Source organism: Hemicordylus capensis, chromosome 4 (genome assembly GCF_027244095.1).
Source record: "Hemicordylus capensis ecotype Gifberg chromosome 4, rHemCap1.1.pri, whole genome shotgun sequence".
Lineage (NCBI taxonomy): Eukaryota > Metazoa > Chordata > Lepidosauria > Squamata > Cordylidae > Hemicordylus > Hemicordylus capensis.
Window position 1 is genome coordinate 20,425,160 of NC_069660.1, and position 16,419 is coordinate 20,441,578.

A 16,419-nucleotide genomic window follows, 5' to 3' on the forward strand; every position below is an offset into this window, starting at 1 on the left:
ACAATGGGATCTCTCAACAGTGCTTCACAGGGTCCATTTCTAAACACAATTGAAAGTGCTGGTGCTTACCTTTAAAACCCAACATGGCTTAGGACTTGGGTACCTGAAAGAATGCCTTCTTCCAGATCAACCTGTCCATTCACTGTGTTCATAATCAGAGGCTCTTGCCTACTCAGTCATCCGATGTGAGGCGGGTGGCTCCAAGTGAAAGGGCCTCCGTCTCCCCTACAGGACTCACCTGCTAAAGTCTTTTTGGTGCCAGGGACCTTTTTATTTTCCCAGACCAGAGCATTTCAATATTCGCTGATTTAATCACATTTTAAAATGTGATTTATTTTAAATAAAGCTGTTTTGAATTTGTATGCTGAATATTTAGGTTTATATTGCATCTTGGTTTGTGTTGTAAATGAACCTATTGTTATGGCATAAGGGGGAGGATGAACAAAGGACTGGTGAAGCAGTCAGTGTGGGTTAAAGCGGAGCGGCTCAGATTGAAGCACTTCATTATTTATTCATTCATACATTCAATTTTTATACCGCCCTTCCAAAATGGCACAGGGCAGTTTACAATTAAATCAAAATCATTAAAATCAATTAAAAACTAAAACAAAAATTATAAAACAGTATAAAACAACAATTAAAACAAAAAACAGTAATTAAACAATCACAACAATTAAAAAACCCTGAAAAACAGGTTACAACATTAAAACCAATTACAACTACTTAAAAACCCTGGAAGGCCAGGCCAAACAGATAGGTTTTGAGGGCTCTCCTGAAGGCCAGCAAAGAATTCAAATTGTGAATTTCTGCCAGGAGTGCATTCCACAGCCCAGGAGCAGCTACAGAGAAGGCTCGCCTCTGAGTTGCCACCAGATGAACCGGTGGTAGCTGGAGACGGACCTCCTCAGATGACCTTAATGTGCAGTGGGGATCATGCAGAAGAAGGCGGTGCTCTCTAAGATATCTCGGGCCTAAGCCATTCACAGGGCTTTAAAGGTAATGACCAGCACCTTGTATTTTGCCCGAAAACATATTGGCAGCCAGTGTAACTGTTTCAAAACAGGCATAATATAAAGCAGACATAATAAAGTCCAAACTTCTATCAAATCTTGGGGTGATCCAAAGACTGAGGTGACTTCTGAATTGAATCAGCTCTGATTTCTGAGCCAAGTAAATTTCACCAGTGAACAGTTGCACAGCAACTTTAAGTTGTTTGAATTGCACCTCATAAGCTGCACAATCAATTTATGTTTACTGACTGTACCATTTTGCTTGAACACACAGACACAGGATTTCACTGTGGTTTGGTTTACAGATATATCTTCAAGAACTGCCAAAGCTTAGTGTGCTTAATTTTATAAATTATGAATGGTACTAAAAGCAGAAACAATTCTCATATATTCATCCCTGGAACCCAGGATTATCCAATGAGTTGACAGACAGTATATTCAGGGCAGTCAAAAAGATGAACTTTGCACAATATACAAACCTGTATAATTCATTTCCACAAGATGTAGTGATAAACAACTCAGATGTTTTTAAAAAAATGTGTGGGTAAGTTAATGGAAGACAGGTCTATCACAGGATGTTAAGCCATGATTGCTAAATGGAACCACAACAATGTATTCTCCATTGACTACAGTTTGGAAATCTCTTGATCTAAGCTGTTGTGTATCTTGCAGAATTGAGATTAAGATATACACGGCACTAATCTGTAAACATGATGTTCATGTTATGAATTGCCCAGAAAGAATATAAAAGAGATAAGAGAAAACCCCACACATTTACTGATACTTACTAATTTCTATAAAGAGTTCATTTATGTTTATTGCATTTTTTGCACTGGTCTCTACAAATATTGCATGTATGGAATCTGCATAGTCTTTAGCGTCTTTTTCCATGACTTCTCTAGGGAGAAGGAAAGAGAGAATGATATTATGAACAAAGCACAATGATGTTTCCCTGTTTTAGATGAGAAGAAGTGGACATGATTCAATGTAGATTTAAAAGCTGTTTCAGCAACTAATCCAAGCCCAGCACATGCCACTGTAGCTATGAAATATATGCACGTAACACCAAGGAGTTGCTTACAAGGCCTATTTTGAATGGCAATAGTAATGGCATTGTAGTCCTTTGCACTTTGCATTCATTTATTATTTATATCTTTATAACACCTTTCGTCCGAAGACCCCAGGGTGTTTAGCAACAAGATAAAAACAGCAAGAAAGCTTCAATAAAAACTGCTAAAGTAAAACAAAAACACTGCCACGTTAAGAGAGCCAGGGGCTACTCATTGACCAAAAGCCTGATTAATAGGGGAGGTCTTCCAATTCCTAAGAAAAGCTAGAAGGGGGGAGCCATGTGTATCTCGACTGTTAGCGGGTTCCACAGTCTGGGGGCAACCACTGAGAAGTCCCCATCCTGCATGCTTGACAAACAAGCCTCAGTAGGTGCCAGTATGCCGAGCAGAGCCCTCCCAGACGATCTAGTCAGGAAGTGATCAATAACCACTTGCAAAGTGCCGGTAGTTCACAGAAAACAGGTGGAGCCAAGCGGCAAAGGGAGATTCAGTCATCCCAACGTAACAATTTGTAACATTTGTATAGCGCTTTCAAGTGTTAGAAGCACTTTGCACATAATCTGGCTGCAATCCCTACAACAGCCCTGCAAGACAAGTATCCTTATCTTCATATTGGGCAATGGGCGCACGCGATGCTGAGTGCGATGACTATGTAATGATGCCACATAGCATGTTTATGGTGAAGGTGATATTTGAACTAGGGACTTCCCGATTCATAGCTGTCTCTTAACCACTACACAATCCATTCCCAATAGTTCTTTTACTATTTCTTATGACCACCAAATATGCTAGCAAATCCCAACATCCTTTCCAACATTTGGGAGATACAGTTTTGTATGTATGGTATAACTTCAGAAGGGATAGTGACCAATGGCGCATTAGGTTCTGTGCACTTTCCCTGACTTGTGCTAAAGTAATATGAGCCCCCACTGCCTGTCAAATCTCATTGTTGGTTTCATACTGCAGGTCTTATCCCATGCCAGTCAGCACTTCTAGATTATTGTCTGGCTACTTTAATAAAATATTGCAGATAATAGTGATTGTTTTCTTAGTTCTAGGAAAAGTACTTATTAGTTCTTCAAATCCAGTCAAGGGGTGATAAGTTTACTGCATTACGGTATGCACGGGGCTAAGTATCTTATCCAAAAGAGTTTAACCAATTAGAATGGAAATGGTTCAGGTTAACTGCACACAGGAGAGAAGTTTGGGAGTATCCCTTCTCTTCCTAGCCTCTAAACCGTTTTTATGATGATCAAAGAAAGGGGATCTTCTAAAATTGGTTCTAAGGGAGATGACTTATTCATCAATGTTCTGCCAGCCAACAACAGGTGCTTGGGAAAAGGGCCATTGGTTTTTCCACCCCAAGTATAGCCCATACAGCATTCTCCTGAAGTCTTTCAGCCTCTTAGCCAGAGTAACAAGAATACGGCTCCTGTTGGGAGCCAGCCTCCTTTCCTTCTGGGCCTTAAAAATCATAGGAATACACCTGGTGACACAGGCTACAATTTACAATATCCAAATCTCTCCAGATCTTTCTGGAAACTTCAAAATACAAGGAGTGATTATACTAGAGGCTTGTTACCCAAAATTATATCTTCAGCTGGATAAGATGCAGCTTCATTTACCTTACGTCATTAAGATCACACTTATTTCCAGCAATAGCTACAACAATATTGGGAGGACCATGCTGTCGAAGTTCCTTCACCCAGTTCTTTAATGTTGAAAATGTTTCCTGCAATAGAGAAGGATAAAAACATAGAAAGCTGCCTTATACTGAATCAGACTATTGGTCCTTATAGCTCAATATTGTCTACACAGACTGGCAATGGCTTCTCCAGGGCTGCAGGCAGGAGTCTCTCTCAGCCCTATCTTGGTGATGCCAGGGAAGGAACTTAGAACCTTCTGCATGCACGCATGCAGATGCTCTTCCCAGAGCAGCCCCATCCCCTGAGGAGAATATCTTATAATGCTTACAAATTCAAATGCAAATTCAGGGCACACCCTGTTTAGCAAAGGGGACAGTTCATGCTTGAGACCACAAGACCAGCTTTCCTCCCCGATTAGTATCACACACACAAGTGTGATACTAATTGACAGAATTTGTACTGATGACAGAATTAGTATCACACACAAGTGCATTAATAGAGTATGACAAAATTATCTTTCTTACCTCTTTTGTAATGTCATAAACTATAATGGCTGCTGCAGACCCTCGGTAGTACATTGGTGCTAGAGCACGGAACTGTAAAAAGAAAAGCCATATATAAATGACAGATGACCGGGGTGGGGTGGGGGATGTAGACTGAAATAAGGGGCATGGGTGCCTTATGATATAAGCGTATAATTAATCTATGATATTAATATGAGTGCATAATTCATCACTACGGGATGTGGTGATTGCCACTAGTTTGGATGGCTTTAAAAGGGGCTTAACCAAATTCATCAATGGCATGTTTATCAATGGCTACTAGTCTGGTGGCTATAGGACACCTCTAGCCTCAGAGGCAAGATGCCTCTAAATACCAGTTGCAGGGGAGCAACAGCAAGAGAGAGGGTATGCCCTCACCTCTTGCTGTGGGCTTCTCATGGCATCTGGTAGGCCATTGTGTGAAACAGAATGCTGGACTAGATAGGCCTTGGGCCTGATCCAGCAGAGCTGTCTTATGTTCTTACTAATATTAGTGGTACCCATATTATACATGTGACAGTTCAATAAGCGATCACATACAAAGGAAGGCACACAAAGTCTGAGAGGAGCAGATCCTTGCCTTGAGTGCCATATTCAGTCTGACCCAATATACAATGCATGTATACAACAAACATTAGGAGAGTACACAAACAATGTGTGTACACATGCAAGAACAATGAACACCACCATTTCTTTGAAGGCTAAAATGGAAGATGCTGAAAGGCATCATCTCATACAGCGTGGGAGGAGGCAATGGTAAACCCCTCCTGTATTCTACCAAAGAAAACCACAGGGCTCTGTGGGCACCAGGAGTCGAAATAGACTTGACAGAAGCACACAAGGGGAAAAAAAGCACCACACCAACTCATAGGAAGGAAGGAAACAGGAATGGTGAAGTAGCCATTTATTAATGAGTAGATCTGAATGCATTTTGAGTAGAACTCTTCTTCAGGGCAAGTGGCTTACAAAGCAGAATATACAACTTCTAAGCAGCTTAGAAGTCGAGGATTCTACTTGGTAAATTACTTCCTCTGATCTACTCTTTAATAAACTGCTAGGCACCGCTACAGTTTCCTTCCTTCCCAAACTTTCCAGGTCACATGATTATTCTTCAAGATCTCTCTGGTTATTTTGAGTATAAGGAGGAACAAGTACTTTTATATTGCAAAAAGGCAGTTCTCCAATGAAGTACAGTAGTCACAAGGAAACTGGTGTCTTTACTAGAATTGTGTGAACAGCTGCTTTTCCCCTGCATAAATCTTTCTCCACTATTTACACAGTTGTGTGTGCACTAAAGTTCTCTTTTCTACATGTTCAAAGCAGAGTTCAAAGACCATTTCAACACTTTAAAGAATATTTTTTTGCAACATGGGCTTTTGTAGGCATGAGAATTCTTTATTGAACACATGAAGAATAGTCTATGCTTCCTTGCTTATGAAGCTCATGTCATAATTGTCTATGCTGCTGGGCTGGTAAATATTTGTAATTTGAGAACTAGGCAAACTACAGAGCACATTTAGTTAGGGAACATAAAGAGGAGTACAAGATAACCTCACTAAGGCTCAATAACTGTTCCTAGCCAGACACAGGATGCACTTTTGTACCCAAGTCTAAGTCTCAATGCCTATGTTGACTTGTTCATCTCTGGCCCCTGAGTAAGACATCCATATCTAATTTAATGACTACTTATTGCAGCATGCACTTTCATAAGCCATTCATTCCAAGGGTAAGAAGTTGAATACTACATGTGGTAAAAATTCATTCTCCCTTCCCAAAACAAGTCCTCCCACAACAGATACCCTACTCCTAACAAAACACACCTAGAAAATAATTGTCTGATAACACACACAGAGCAATGAGAATGAAGGAAAATTGCCTATCACTTTAAGTGGAACGTGGAAATAATTAATACGCATTTCCTTTTGTGGTCTGATAAATTTAAACCAAGCAATCACTAGAACGGGTTATTTAAAATCGATGCTGCACTGACAGGAAGAGGAAAAAATGTTCATAGCTACATGCATGCTTCAAATCTACTGCAAGTCTGATGACTAACAACAAACAGCTGATTGATATATTGGCTGCTTAGAAGAGCAAGTGGGGCATAGTTTGCTAATTCACCAGTTCGAGTTGTGCAATAGATGAAAAACAATACAAGTCAACAAAAGCTTCAGCCAATTTTCAAGAGCAACCCATCTAAATCTCACTTCAGCGCTGCTGAATTCTAGAGAGAGAGACCGGTTTGAAAAGTTAGCAGCTTGCAATGCCTGAGCACTTCTAAAGTTATCTAAACTATCATTTAAATAACATAAGAACAGCCTGCTGGATCAGGCCCAAGAGCTATCTAGTCCAGCATCCTGTTTCCAACAGTGGCCCACCAGATGCCTCTGAGAAGCTCACAGGCAAGAGGTGAGGGCATGCCCTCTCTCCAACTATTGCTCCCCTGCAACTGGTATTTAGAGGCATCTTGCCTCTGAGGCTAGAGGTGGCCTATATTACTACTACTACTACTACTACTACTACTACATTTATATCCCACTCTTCCTCCAGGGAGCCCAGAGCGGTGTACTACATACTTAAGCTGCTCCTCACAACAACCCTGTGAAGTAGATTAGACTGAGAGAGAAGTGACTGGCCCAGACTCACCCAGCAAGTATCATGGCTGAATGGGGATTTGAACTCGGGTCTCCCCGGTCCTAGTCCGGCACTCTAACCACTACAGCACGCTGGCTAGTAGTCCTCAGACTAGTAGCCATTGATAGACCTGACCTCTGTGAATTTGTCTAAGCCCCTTTTAAAGCCATTCAAGCTAGTGGCCCTCACCACATCCTGTGGCAGAGAATTCCATAAATTAATTATGTGTTGTGTGAAGAAGTACTTCATTTTGTCTGTCCTAAGTTTCCTGGCCTTCAGTTTCATGGGATGACCCCTGGTTCTAGTATTATGAGTGAGCGATAAAGTACTCTGTCCATTCTCTCTACTCCATGCATAATTTTATACACCTCAATCATGTCTCCCCCTAGTCGCCTTTTACCCAAACTAAGAAGCCCCAGCTCATCTTGATTGCCCTCTTCTGCATCTTATCCAATTCTACCATGTCCTCCTTAAGATACGGTGACCACAACTGTAAACAAGTCTGGCTGCACCATAGTGTGGCACCATAGTGGCTGCACCATATAAGGGCATTATAATATTTTCATTTTCCTTTCCTTTCCTAATGATCCTTAGCATGGGATCCCTAGCATTTAAATGTCATACACTGACCAAAATGTTCAAGGTAACAGAACATAAGAAATGAGGAGGAAGCTCCAATGTACTGAACACAGTGTGCTTATTTTCCAAGTTAGGAGGGTAAGGTTATAGATTGGTTGGCTGCTAGAGAAGACACAACCCAAAGCAGAAATTTAGAAAGGCAAGGAAAGGTGGATAGAACACCACAAACAAGAGTTTAAACCAGCTGGGTTTAAAGATGGAGCCTGTTCCAATATGGGCTTTAGATCAACCAAGAACTGGAGAAACCATGTGAGCAACTGTGAGGGAAATGTGGCCAGGGCTTTTATCTCCAGTTAGTGATGCAGGGAGAGGCAGTGGGCCCTCCACTCCCATTCACCATGTTGCCTTCCTCTCTCTGATACCACGTGCAACTCCAAGGCCACATGCTTTATAGCAGGGCTGCACAACTTCAGCTCTCCAGCTATTGTGGGCCTGCAATTCCCATCATACATGACTATTGGCCACTGCAGTTAGGGATGATAGGAGTTGTAGTCCAACAGCTGGAAGGCCAGAGTTGTGCACCCTTGCTTTATAGCACCCCCTCCCTGTGCTTGTTGTATAGAAAATAACCACAGTGCTGAGTAAGAGGGCTGACAAAGTATCATGTTATTTTATTGCAAAAGTTGAAAAGTTCTACTTCAGGAGTAAAAATAGAAAATTGGATCCTGTTTTTCCCCTCCCCAAAGTACAGCACAATGTGAAATAACCAGTTATCAGCCACTCATCAATGAAGGTAGACTTTTTAAAGAAGTGCAGCTCAGACTTCCAAGTATTGTTGCACTAAGTTTTGACTGTTCACAAGGAACCTTTTGAGAGAGAGAGAGCGCGTGCGCGAGAGCGCTTTACCAATGATTTTAGGAACTGTTTCACAAATGACACTATTCGAGATGTAGAATATCCAAGCCTCTGTTTTATAGACAAATACATATGTGACGAAACACAAATCTCCATCTTAGTTCAAGAATGGCTTACACTTCCATTCCACCCTGAGTGCTCTGAAGGGGGAACATTCCTCCCTTTTGTTACTGATGCAGCTTTTGTTGTGCAGCTGCAGCCGTACAGTGCCTGTAAATCCCAAGACAGACAGTTCTAGGATTCCTGAAGCTGTGTGTGAGCCTGGGCTTTAGATCAGTGTTCAACTGGTGGCAGACTACCTCAAAGGAGTGATGTGCTCCTAAACTGGGACCAAAGCAATCTCTACTGAGAGTAGATCCCTAGAAGAGCACAGAGTAATGCCAGGTCCATCACAACATGCTACATCACTTCAAGCAATCTCACCATCAAAATTCAGCAGAGCAAACATATGTTCATGGTTGATCTGAAAGATCAGAGCTGCAGCTTACAAAGTTAGGCCACTCCAGCACAGGATACAATCATATCCTTGTCATCAGTACATTCTATTCACCCGCAGCACAGTACTTCCAGTGACTGTTGCTGGTGTCTACCTTGTGTTTCTTTTTAGATTGTGAGCCCTTTGGGGACAGGGAGCCATCTTATTTATTTATTATTTCTCTGTGTAAACCACCCTCAGCCATTTTTGGAAGGGTGGTATCAAAATTGAATTATTATTATTATTATTATTAAGTATACATTAAAGGGAAGTAGATGGCTATTGCTTTAAAAATGTATACAATACTAGGTACATCTAATTATCTTCAGAATTATCACTTCAGTTTTCTGATCTTGTCAACAGGCAGTACTGTAGTCTACTGTATAAATTGAATATTCCAAGCTGGGAACATTCTAGTGACCTACCAAGGTCTGTTTAAACCTCTTTACAAATAAAAGTTAACAGCTCATCTACTTACCCGTTCTTGTCCTGCTGTGTCCCATATTAGGAATTTATGCAACTCATTCTGATATTGCACTGTCTTGGTCATAAAAGATGCTCTGAAAATGTTAAATATAAGAATGCATCAGAACACACTACATAATAAAAAATAGAACTTCCTCCATCCATATATTAAGATCAGATTAATTCCCATATACGGATCTTAAACAAAATCTACACACACACTGGACGCAAATCTATTGATGACACTTTAAACATGGAAGGAAGCTTTGTATATTTCACTTTGTGTTCTAGAAGGAAGAGCACGCAGAGTTTACAAAGGCAGATAAATGCTTTCTGCAATTACAATCCAGTTACACTATAGAACGGTTAGTACAAGAACATAAACTAGATTTCTCTTTTGGATCTCTGATGCCAAAGAAACCAGTTTGGCTTCTACAATAGTAGGCCCTAGATTGCAGAAGCAAAGCACACAGTTGCATGTTTACATTCCAACCACATTGTGGGATTGGATGGAGGCGGCTATAAAATAACTTCTATGTTTTCCCTCACTAGTAGGGAGATTAAGCATTTTTTCCATGCAAGAAGTTGTAGGTCTCAATTACATAAAGATAATTGTGAGACCAATACAACAAAAATGGTGACAGATGCATTTTATATATCATTAATCAGAACAACATGGGCTTGTTCTATGGAGTGTAAAATGGAAGCCAAGGAAACTGCTTTGTACCTAGACCGGCCCTTGGTCCTATTAGCTCCAGTATAATACATACGCACATTGCCAGCAGTTCTCCATGGTTTCAGAAAGAGGTCTTTCCCAGCTCTACCTAGAGGTGTCAGAGGGACTGAACCTGGGACCTTCTACATGCAAAGCATATGCTCTTCCACTGAGGGACAGCCATCCCAGAAGAGTCTGACACACACAGGGCACCTGCATAGCTAAATGTGAGCACTCTTTCTGGAAGAGTCAAGAACAACTGCAAGCTCAAAGCTATATAAATCACCGCATGTTCTTAGAGCGGTAACCTTTTCTGCACTGCACAATCATCTATATTGGACTAAAACTAAACAAGTTATTTGTGAAATGACATGTACTCTGAAGTGAAAATGGTTTCAGGCTTCTGAAGTTGGACCATGGACAAGGTACGCTGTCTTGAATTCTGCTCTCCAGAGAAACACTACTTAGGATTCTTTACTATTCTGAAGGCACAAAGAATTTCTAGAGCAATCACATACAGCAGTAAAATGCTATATAACACATAATTGGAAGTCTCCTCATCAACCTTCCAAGGGGTAGTGGAAATGTGGGAAATTATGACCATGTACAAATTTAGACACACACCACAAATACAAATAAATATATTCCTTTTGATTATGGTTTAATGCAATAGCTTTTGTTTAAGCTAGAGCTTTCTTTTGCTGTAATTTAGAATGAGCAGAGTTTAAATTCCCTTTCTCTCCCCCTCACTGCTTTCCTGTTGTTTATAGTTTTGAGTCTTCTTGTATTTTCAATGCACAAACTTTATGCTGATGATGTCTATAACAGACAATGATACTCCTAAATGACTGCAACATTTATTGTTGCCAGCCAGTGGATAGTTTTGAAGTTGGGATCCAACTCCCTGTAGGGACCATGGAATTGTTGGATGGCCTCAGTTTCCCAACTACAGACAGAAATACTCATAGGATATTGCAAGAAAGAATAAGCCAGTAACATCTAAAAAAAAGCATTAACTGTCACACTATGTATGACAAAGTTATATAAAATAATCTTTTAAATATAAAATGCTTAGAAGACAACATCAAAATGGTTTGAGAAGGGTTCCTAATCTTCCCTGAACTACCAAAGCCAATTCAAGATCAGTTCATACCTTCTGGTGGTGCTGCCAAATTTCCTCCATGTGATCTCTTTGGGCTTACATATGCCCAGAGTCATGTGAGGGAAGTATTGCAACCATTTAATGGGGGGAAAGGGGGCTGTAGATCAGTGGAAGAATACATGCTTTGCAGGCGGAATGTTCTGGAATCTCAAAGTAGGCCTGGAAAATATTCTCGTCTGAAACGCCGGCAAGCAGTCAAGAGTGGGCAATCCTGGGCTAAATGAATCAATACTCTGACTGATAAGGCAGCTGCATATAATAGTTTTTATTTATTTAGAACATTTCTATACCACCCCATACAAAGATGTCCCTGGGTGGTTCACAATCTAAAAGTAAGTTGCCTTATACAATCATAAACAAGTGCACATCTAAACATGTGACCACAATGATGCCTGCGAGGGCTATAGCACTTTTGAGAGCTGTTGCAGTCCTAGGTATTGCTGCTGTCTCTTGTATCTATATACAAGTTTACTTTGGGTTCACATAGTGCTTCCTCCACAAGAAACATGGACAAGCCCAAGGACAGGTACATGCAAACTTGATATCATAGCAGGAGGAAATATGGCAGCACCACATAAATGGGCTTTGGGATTTAGCTGGTCTGTTTTAATAATTCCTATTATATGACAAGCAAAAAAAGGTTACCGTGACATTTAATAAGAACTATTTCCTGACTGCAAGGAGAGATGACAAACTTCAGTAGACTTGAACATAACCCATTATATACACTATATATAAACTGGCAAGGAAGAGAAGCATGCCAAAAGGAAATTTGTCACTGTGCTGGCACATTCTTATTTTGCATCAATATCACTCAACCAGAAGAAGATCCTCAATACGTTGCCAATGAAGCAGAGTTAAATATTTTAACCACTACTAGAAAACCCCATTATATACTACATAAAACTAAAAGAAAGCTGCTGCTTGACAAATACATAGGATTGAAATGTGGGCTATAAAGTGTTTCTAGTGATTATTTTAGTTCAGATCTAAAATGCAGACAGCTATTTCATATGGCAGAACAAGTAAAATCACAGATGAACATATATGACTTTTACTTTGCATAAAACATTTAGTTTTTCAAACAACTTTTCAAGGTGTTCTCAAATTACGTTTTAATAAACGAAAATCCAGGCTCCTTCAGGATTTTTCCTTTTATTATTTGATACACTATTGGATTTGCATAGATAACAATTTTGTTTGCTCTTGAACCTTGCATCTTAAGATCAGGACTCAACTTGTGTGCCATCTGAACTGAGAAAAAATATTTATACATTTCCTGCTTCCACCCTGACTGGTTTTCCATGTGAACCGAGAGCAGCTCCAAGTCCTCTGCCTCCTTGGAGGAAACCGACCATGGCTAGGTGAATTACAACTGCAGAAGGGCAATTCTGCTCTCCCCAGAGTGCAGAGGGTCAAGCAATGCGAGGAGAAAAAGGACAGCCTTCACCAGGGGAAAAGGGCACTCACTTGCCCATTATCAGGGCCAGATATGGACACAGCAGAAGCCCCTTTTCAAACAACTGTGGAATTCTGATACGAATCTGTTCTCTTCAAGAGCCTTTCCTAGGATACTTCAAGTTCAGTGGGTAAAAGCAATAAGCAACCAATGCTTGCTTATTTCAAAAACTATCTTCCATTTGTTCTCTTTCCCCCTTGAACTTTGGTAGTGAATGTCTTTTCTTAAGCCCTGTCACTGCGTAAGCCTTTGCACTGTTTGAACCTCTGAATAGCATTTCACCAAATTGTTAAAACTAGGCAAGACCTGAGAATATAAAGATGGTCACTCTGGGTCAGAGCAATGATCCACATACATCTGCAGCAATCCAACAGCCAACAATACATTTCGAAGGAAATTAATAAGATTCATCACTTCCATGGTTTATTTTATTTATTCATTCATTCAATATCTATACCGCCCTTCCAAAAATGGCTCAAGGTGGTTTACATGGAGAAAGAACAATTAAATAAGATGGATCCCTGTCCCCAAAGGGCTCACTATCTAAAAAGAAACATAAGATAGACACCAGCAACAGTCACTGGAGAGATGTTGTGCTGGGGGTGGAGAGGGCCAGTTACTTTCCCCTGCTAAATAAAGAGAATCACTACGTTAAAGGTGCCTCTTTGCCAAGTTAGGAGGGGCTAACTGTTCCATCATCTTGACATGCAGAGGTAATTGTGTACAGTGGGGATTACATTTATGGCTATACCAATGGCTACTAGATACTGATAAATTTAGCCTCTATAAATATAAATGTGAAGTTGTGCTGTTGAGTTGGTGTCGACTCCTGATGACCACAGAGCCATGTGGTTTTCTTTGGTAGAATACAGGCAGGGTTTACCATTGCCATCTCCCGCGCAGTATGAGATGATGCCTTTCAGCATCTTCCTAGATCGCTGCTGCTAGATATAGGTGTTTCCCTATATTTCCATGCTGGATTTGAACCAGCAACCTCTTGCTCCCTAGGAAAGTTACTTTCCCACTGCGCCATTAGGTGGTTTCTATAAATATTCCTAATCCCTTTCAAGAATAATGCTAGTAGACATCACAACATCCAGCTGCAATTCTATACTTCAGTACATGTTGCATTGTGGAAGCCATACTGGTTTCTGTTTGGCTTTCATCTTCTGCCTGTCAGTATATTTCTTCCACTAAGTAAACAAGATTTTAAGCCTTTTGTACAGCATTTAGACCTTTTGTACAGCATTTGTATAGCATTAAACTTCAAAGTTAGTTGCAATTATAACACTGTCCATTACAGAAAAAAAATCTGATATAACATTTTGTGCTTCTTGATATTTTTTTTTTTAGAGATTCATAATCACCTGTGCATGGAAATGATGTGGAATTTGTTAACGATGTTTCCATAAATATGACCACCAACAGGCAGGAACTTAGGATCCTGCTCATGCATTAGTAAGTTAAGTTCATCAGTTGATTAATGTTTGTTTGTATATGTGAGAGTAGAGTTATTCATGTACCTGGCAATGTATACACATCTCTTTTGAAAAATGCCATACAGTTGTCTCACTCCAACCGCAGGTTTCCCAATCACAGATTTGAGTATCCGTAACTAGGTATGTGCATGGAACCAGGCGGGGGTGTTTTGATGGTGGGGGTTGCACTTTAAGGGTGGGGAAGGGTGCACTTATTCCTTCCTCCACTTCTTCTCCGCCGGCGCTCGATATTTGCAAAGTCCTACAGGGCAGCAGCGTACCTCCCTGCCACCTCATCCACTCCCTGGCGAGAAGTGGCTGGAAGTAGTTGGCATGCGTGTACACACCGGGTGCTTACGCATGCTGTGCTCACGCAAACCGGGCGGGCTTGAGTGCGGCATGTGTGCCAGCTACTTCTGGCCACGGAGCGGACGGGGCGGCAGGGAGGTACGCTGCCGCCCTGTAGGACTTTGCAAATACCGAGCAGTGGTGGGGGGAAAGCAGAGGGAGGGGCAAGTACACCCTTCACTGCCCTTGAAGTGTGACACCCCCCCCCACCTTTGAATGTCGAACCTCTGTGTTCAAACTTGTTCGGAGGCCTGTAAAAGGGCAGGTTCCAAACAAGTTTGTGCACATCCCTTTCAGCAACTGGGAAACTGTCACCAGTCCTGCCAACCGTGACCTGAGTATCTGCAGTTTGGCAATTTAAAAAAAAAATTGGGGGGGTCATTGGGTGATTCTGTTTTTCACCTTCCCCCCCCAACCCCTTTGCGACCGCAATTCCTCTAACCCCATTTCCAATGCTTTCCTATCTACTGTCTACCATGAATTCACCAACCGTGAGGTTTTCCAGGAAAAGAACCCTTGTGGTTGGCAAGGGATGACTGTATTGTAGTAGCAGACTAAACACCAAGGGGACTGTGGGGATGTTACACTGACAGCTGACTCTGCAGAGGGAGGGCACAGGAGAGCTTCTCTCTGACTTCCCTGAGGTCTCCCTCTGCCAGTCCTGGCTGTTCAGGGAATGATGCAGGGAAGTGGGGCTGCACGGGACTTGGCAAGAAGCTCTGTTCTTGCCAGGTCCCCTGAAGCCCCACCTCCACTGATCTGAACTTCTTCTCATTGAGTCCCTCCTTCCCTACCCTTCAGTTCCAATGTCTGGCTGACCAGATTAGGCAGCTGAGACATGCTGGAGGCAGCATAGCAAGGAGCCAGTAAGTGGCAGCCGACAGTAGCAAGACCAGGACCCTTCCTCCTCCTCCCGCATCAAGAGTAGCAGCTGCCTCCATGACTGACCCTTCGCCTTGTGTATGCAGGCCTCAAAAGGGGGTGTGCATCAAGTTCCCATTCAACAGCAGAAAAAAAGACTTGGTACATCACTTCCAAAAGGTTGCCAACCCGTTTTAAACGGTAACTTCAACTCTGGATTATCCACGAACTCTGGTGAATGTTAACCATAGGGCTCAGCTTAGTGCTGGCATTCCTTAACTGCAGGTTAAGATCAGGTGGGATTTATTCCAGAGAGGGCAAAATGGAATGAGTGCTCCTAAGGACAGCTCCCAATCTTTTAAGCTGTGGCTGAGAGAAGACCTATGTTACATCTGCAACAGCCCTAGGAGTTCTTCACTTCAAATTCTCAACTACTTATCAGGCAATATTATTTCTCAGGTAATCAGGTAATATGTAGTTTATATGGATTTTAGCTTCTACACCCAAGTTATATTTCTATACAATACATTTTCTACACATACAGTCATCAGATATTAAATATTTTATTTTTCTAGACTGATAGCGTTTTTTAGTTTCTCACCCAATTGTTGGATTGATGTTGGGATCAAAGCTGTCTTCTACAAAGCGCCATACAATACTTGATTTGCCTACACCAGTGTCCTGGGGGGAAAAACACACACACACACCACCAATTATGAGATCATTTAGGCACTGATAATAGTCAAAGGATAGCATCCACAATCTCCCTTCTGCAATAACAAGGAGTCCTGGCTCCATAAAAAGGGAAAATGTGGATGTCATCTAAAAGCATTTTTAGGGAGACAACTACAATAAAGTCCTAAATCCTGATAAAAATTAGCTTTTTCTTAGCTAAGAAGCAGGCAGAATATCAGTATCAAACAAAACTTGTTATAATTTATGAATGTATAGGAAGATGTATAAGCCAATCCCATGTTGTAAGGTAGCATTGTCCAAAACTATTTGCCTCTCTTGAGCTTTGGTGTATTAGACTAGTAGTGTAAAACATTTGTTTCCATGT

The 16,419-nt window shown here is 41.3% G+C and overlaps 1 protein-coding gene across 3 annotated transcripts in view; it reads right to left on the reverse strand.

Moving 5' to 3' along the window:
• Positions 1 to 16,419, reverse strand: part of RAB22A (RAB22A, member RAS oncogene family) — a 59,100-nt gene that overhangs the window by 30,800 nt on the left and 11,881 nt on the right. For all 3 annotated transcript variants that reach the window (XM_053242607.1, XM_053242605.1, XM_053242606.1), the window contains exons 2-6: positions 15,961 to 16,040; positions 9,350 to 9,431; positions 4,251 to 4,322; positions 3,706 to 3,812; positions 1,799 to 1,908 (exon numbers count right to left, since the gene is read on the reverse strand). In XM_053242607.1, coding sequence (XP_053098582.1) covers positions 1,799 to 1,908; positions 3,706 to 3,812; positions 4,251 to 4,322; positions 9,350 to 9,431; positions 15,961 to 16,040 — 451 coding nt within the window. The remainder of the gene's footprint in view (positions 1 to 1,798; positions 1,909 to 3,705; positions 3,813 to 4,250; positions 4,323 to 9,349; positions 9,432 to 15,960; positions 16,041 to 16,419) is intronic.